This window comes from Lagenorhynchus albirostris, chromosome 1, assembly GCF_949774975.1.
Source record: "Lagenorhynchus albirostris chromosome 1, mLagAlb1.1, whole genome shotgun sequence".
In the NCBI taxonomy this organism is placed as follows: Eukaryota; Metazoa; Chordata; class Mammalia; order Artiodactyla; family Delphinidae; genus Lagenorhynchus; species Lagenorhynchus albirostris.
The window spans coordinates 180,321,652-180,327,651 of record NC_083095.1 but is presented as its reverse complement, the minus strand read 5'-3'; the positions used below and the strand labels follow the sequence as shown (position 1 = coordinate 180,327,651).

General features: G+C 41.5%; 1 protein-coding gene across 1 annotated transcript in view; it reads left to right on the top strand.

Annotated features, from left to right (window-relative positions):
• The first annotated feature begins 238 nt into the window (after window positions 1-238).
• C1H10orf67 (chromosome 1 C10orf67 homolog) overlaps window positions 239-6,000 on the top strand; it is a 91,476-nt gene continuing 85,714 nt past the window's right edge. The window contains exons 1-3 of the mRNA XM_060161633.1: window positions 239-271; window positions 3,139-3,282; window positions 5,183-5,257. Coding sequence (XP_060017616.1) covers window positions 239-271; window positions 3,139-3,282; window positions 5,183-5,257 — 252 coding nt within the window. The remainder of the gene's footprint in view (window positions 272-3,138; window positions 3,283-5,182; window positions 5,258-6,000) is intronic.

Sequence of the window (6,000 nt, the reverse complement as noted above, 5' to 3'; positions counted from 1 at the left end):
TCTGTGTACCAGATTCATTTTATCTTTTCACAGGTCCATCATTAGTGCATGGATTTTGCTATCATATTTCTGACTTCACAGTAACAAGATGGCTGCTCCATTTCCAGCCTCCATCTGCATTTCACAGAGGAAGGAGAATAGGGGAGAAGTGGAATGGAGTGGTGGTAGCTCTACTAAAAAAGCAAAAACTTTCCATCGAAAACCCCAGCGTATTTATCGTTAGCCTTAACTACATCACATGACCCCTTTAACTGCAAAGGGTTCTGAAGGAGTGAGTATATTGGCGAGGCACATTACTGCCCCGACAAAGTCATGCTTCTCTCAGTAAGGAAGGACCTGTGTGATGGACACGGGGCTCTTAGCTATCCATGCCTACAGGTCATTCATTTTGAGGCTCCCTTCTTTCCTTTCACAAGCATTTAAAGACAGTATAAATGACAATATTTAAGGCAATATAGTCCTACTAATTACTTCTTTAACGTCATCCCACAAATTTTGAGATGTAGTTTTTTTATTAGTATTTAGATTCAAGTGCTCCAATTTCCCATTTATTTTGTTGGCCCATTGTTTAATAAGAAGTTGGTTAGATCTCCACGTGTGCTCTTTAGTTACTGTTACGTTGCTGAGTTTTAACTTCAGTGCTTTGTTGTCAGCGGACAGTCTTTGTGAGATGAATTATTTGGTCTATGTTGCGACCTGTCCTGAGGCTTTGTGTGAGGTCAGTCTTCATTATTGTGCCATGGAAATGAGAAATTAAAAATAACCTGTATTTGTTGAGTGTGTGTATATACATATATGTATATATATTCACACACACATGTACATGTGCGTATATATACATATATGCACATACACATATTGTCCATTTTGTTCAATATTAATATACCTATATTAACATTCTTCGGGACATTGTTTGCCTGGTAAAACTTTCTTATTTCTACACTGACCTCAGTTCTGTGTCATTGTGTCTTAGGTATGTCTCTTGTAAACTGATCCATGGGAGTCTTGGGCCAGTAGAAGTTTTTTTGACCATACCAGGATTCCTGTCCCTCCCTTCTTCAGAACAAGCCGTCCATATGGGGCTGGATCTCCTAAAGGCAAAGTCATTTCATCTTGTCCCTGGAATTTAAGGAATTCTTTAAGCTTTCACTTGCTCTAGAATTTTTTTTCGTATTTCTCAAAATAGTAACCTTCATAAGTTGACAACATGGTATAAAGAAGGAGTCTGAGTCAGTCACTACTCTGTTCAAATCTGGACCTTCCGCTTACCGGCCACGTAATGTTGGACTAGTTAGTCACTTAACCTCTCAAAGTCTTGATATCCTCAACTGCAAAATAAAACCTCCCACATAGTATCAGGATGCTAAAACCGAGCTTCTTCCCAGGGTGCTAGTAGCCAGGTATCAAATTCCAAAGTGAGTGTAAGATCCCATTTGCAGAATTTACGAAGAGAATGTTACACATCAGATCAATGACTCTTAGCTCTTTAATCAGACCAAGGATAATAAAAACGGGGATCAGGAGGTGAAGGGGAAAAATTGCCGAAGCAATTTCTTTAGGAAACACTGTTGCCGTGCTCTTTCTGGGGGAGGGGTAGCGGAAGGGCTCTTCCTCAGCTCAAAGCCGGTAAGGCAGGCTTCTGTGGAACTTGAAATGTGTTTGCTGCTATTGGAAGACTCAGAGGACCGGCGCCGATTCATGTGCAAGGAAGCTAACGTGGGCTGGGGCAAGAAGGGGGAGCGGCTGAGCTGGGATCAGTCTGCACTGCCAGAGTTGCCGGGGTGAGGGTTGTGTGATTGTTTCTTGTGGACCACATGTGGCCTCTGAGAAGAAGAGAGAGAGCGCCAGCTTGGGGCCATTCTGGGTCCTCTCCAGTTGACGGATTGAGAAGGACAGAGGGCCCCCAACAGAAGGGAGAAGAAAGGGTAAAACTCCAGATTCATAGGGCCCGAGGGCGGAGTAGCAGTGACCACCTGGAGTAGAGAAGCAGCTGCTTGTCCCTGTGCATCCACAGGAGAGAGGGTACCTGCAGCGGGAACCTCTAGAGAAGCTGTGTTGGTGCCCGAGGGAAGAAGGGTCGTTCTCCTGTCCTACCAGACCAGGGTGAAGCCCCCCGCCAGGTAGGAACAGCCGTGTCCCTTTATCCCTTCTGCCTTGTCTGTGGTGGAGAAGCAGCTGGGGTGTGTGGGGAGGAGGTAAGAGGGGAGAGAGCTCAAGAGTGAATCCCACTCTTTTCCTTAAAGATGTGCAGGTGCCAGCTACTGCCCTTGGCCTGGAGTGCAGGGAGCAGCCTTAGCTATGAATGAAGTTGGAAGTGTCACATTCTAAATGCTACTTTCGGGCTGTGTTTTGAGTGGTGATGGGACTTTCTGTTCCCAAGAATGAGTAGGAATTGCTTACAGTTTCCATTCAGGGCGAGGGAAGATTACCTAGTGAATACATTTTATTTTTTATTTTATTTTTTGAATTAAATGTTTATTTATTTTGGGCTGCATTGGGTCTTAGTTGCGGTGTGTGGGCTTCTCTCTAGTTGTGGCTCGGGCTCCAGAGTGCATGGGTTCTGTAGTTGTGGTGCACGGGCCTAGCTGCCCCGTGGCATGTGGGACCTTAGTTCCCCGACCAGGGATGGAACTCACGTCACCTGCATTGTAAGGCGGATTCTTAACCATTGGACCACCAGGGAAGTCCTAGTGAATACATTTTAAATAGACAGTGGGAGACAAAAATACATTGAGTTTGGATGATACCAACCAGTTCTTAGTCAACACATTGGTTATATATTTAAGTACTTGGCTAGTAAATTCACAACAAATGTTGATTCTTGCCCATTTTTCCTGATCTGAAAATCACATATTGAAAATTATTTTTTCAAACGTTTTTTGATTCATGGCAAAGGATAACTTACTCTGTATGGGAGGAAACTGCTGGGAACCTCCTCTCCCTTCGTCCATCAGCATGTATTAGTTTAGCAGATTAACTGGAACCCCCAGTGTACATGACTTTGGAGAGGTAATCTTCAATTCAGGACAAGCCCCTGACCAGGTGCCCAAGTGATCTGTCCAGACCAGGCCAGGTGCTAGAATCTTTACACAGAGGGCCCTTAACTCTCTACAATAACGTATGTTTTTCCATTTTTAGATTATTAAATCTCTTCAGGTGGATTTTGGGTTCCTCAAACAATTGATTCCACTGAAGTTTGAGGACCGTCTTAGAGAGGAATCTTGCAGACTTTTCACTTCTCTACATGACAGGATCCTGACAATCGAAAAACGTTACCAACAGGTAGAAGTTCTCTCATTTCCTCTGTTTCGTATGTGGATTAATTTTATGTTTAGATGTGTAGATACTACAGTTTTTAGCTTAGCAACTTATGAGGGCAATTTAATTTGTATGTGATGACTACATAAAGCTGTATGGTACCTATAGCTTTACTATGTGCAGAAACTTTTGTGAGTACCCTGTGTATGAACTCATTTAAGGCTCATGACTAACCTAGGTACAAAGTAGGTACAATTATTATACCCCTTTTACAGATGAGGAAACCAAGGCACAGAAAGGTTAATTCACTTGCTCAAGGTCACCATTTAAAAAACCATCAGGGTTTAGGTTCCAGACCAGAGAGTTTAATGCTTGAATTTCAGCCCTTAACTACAGTTTTATATGACTTGTGTTTTAATGGCTCCGTAGGAGCCAAAGACATGAAAACTCTGCTGCTCTGAGGAATTTCCTAAAATCTTTGATCAGGTTAGCATATTTATCTGTCATTAAGAACAGGCATCAGTGTTATTTTTCTGTTATAAAACAAAACACCCACGTGTTGTTGACCCCACCATTCAAAGTACCTTTTAATGCATTTCCTCTTTAAATCCCTCAACAATCCCTAAGTGGAAATCCTCTCATCCCTGCTCTGCAGATAAGGAAACTGAGCCACCAAGGTTAAGTCACTTGCTTAAAGTCAGACAGATAGTAAGTGGCACAGTAACATTGAAATCCAATTCTGCCTGACTCTAAAGCCCATTGGTGGTTTACACTCCATGCTAGAATCAAAATTCATATCAGAATCAAGAGTATTTTTTAACATCTTTATTGGAGTATAATTGCTTTACAATGTTGTGTTAGTTTCTGCTGTATAACAGTGAATCAGCTATACATATACATATATCTCCATATCTCCTCCGTCTTGTGTCTCCTTCCCACCCTCTCTATCCCACCCCTCTAGGTGGTCACAAAGCACCGAGCTGATCTCCCTGTGCTATGCGGCTCCTTCCCACTAGCTATCTATTTTACGTTTGGTAGTGTATACATGTCCATGCCACTCTCTCCCTTCGTCCCAGCTTACCCTTCCCCTGTGTCCTCAAGTCCATTCTCTACATCTGCGTCTTTATTCCTGTCCAGCCCCTAGGTTCTTCAGAACTCTTTTTCTTTTTTTTAGATTCCATACAAGAGTATTTTTTTAATGTACTATCTTTCATTGTTATCCATAACAGATAGGATCAAATAATTTGATTAATCAGAAAGTGACTCTAGTTTGTGGATTAGTGGCCCTAGATTTCTTTCCATGAGCATAATTCATCCAAAAATACCAGGACCAGAAGAGGATGTGAACTCCAAATAGATTTCACTATTTTATTTTATTTTTAATTAATTTTTATTGGAGTATAGTTGCTTTATAATGTTGTATTAGTTTCTGCTGTGCAGCAAAGTGAATCAGTTATACGTATACATATATCCACTCTTAAAGAGTTCCTTCCCATTTAGGTCACCACAGAGCACTGAGTAGAGTTCCCTGTGCTATACATTAGGTTCTCATTAGTTATCTATTTTATACATAGTAGTGTATATATGTCAATCCCAATCTCCCAACTTATCCCATCCCCCGATTTCACTATTTTATAAGCAGTTCTAAGACATTAGAAAGACTATGATATGGAAGATGAGAGAAAACGTTCACATCATCTATTTATTTTATCCATATGAGCTCTCTGTTGCTTTTGGTTCAGTGTAAGTGAAAATGGAATGTGTTGTATTAGCTGTAAACATAGGGGAAATCATTATAAAGTGAAGTTTTTGAGAGAGCATATGATTTGAATGATGGTTTTATACTGAGCCCCTCCCTTGTAGGTGTGAGAGTTGCATTTGGAAATCCATTGTGGTGCTTGTTGTATTTATTTTTCATTTGCAGAATGAGGATACCTTAAGAAAATGCTACAATCAGCAGCTGGCCGATGCCATAGCTACTATCAAAGGAATGTACCAGGTGAGTTTTGAGTGCCATTGTGGGTGAAACCGGCTTGATATCTTGTGAGTGCCCAGGGTGGGGCTCGCCATGGGTTCCCAGTCAGCGATTATAGCTTTGAAGGTCTAAGATTGTTCATGCTTACTTTAAACTGACCAAAATAACACTTTATGGTGACAGATAGAACTTTTCAGAAACTGAAAAATTCCAGTCTGGTATCTAGTCCACCTGGGCAAGCGATGCAGTATTCCAGAGTTTGTTTGGTGAGCATGCGGTTCCATAGAAGGAGGTCAGGGAGTCTCAAGAGAAGCTTCTTCAGGTCTGTAGTAAATCCCAGGGAACAGTCTCAGATCCTCAATGGAGTAACTTTTCTAATGATGGGGACGCGATCTATCTTCCAGACACCATGCTTCCTTCTCTTGATCATTTCCAGTCATTATTTTTTCATCTTAGCGAGGACCTTGTGATTCTTTTAGTATTTATAACTATAATCTTGTCTTTCATTGCAGTATATTTCCATAAAGCAATATTGCTTTCTTTACAGCAAATCGTGCTTTGATTGCATACCTCTTTTTCATGGTACTGAACACCTTTGATTTAATTATGTGATTGCTTGTTACGTGTCTCTGTTTTGTGCTGGACTGTAAGCCTTACAAGGGTAGGGACGCTTGTCTTGCGCACCGCCATGCCCTGCCTCTTAGTGCTGTGCCTGGTACACAATTAGCAATCAGCTAAAAATTGCTAAGTGAATGGAGGTTGCCTGA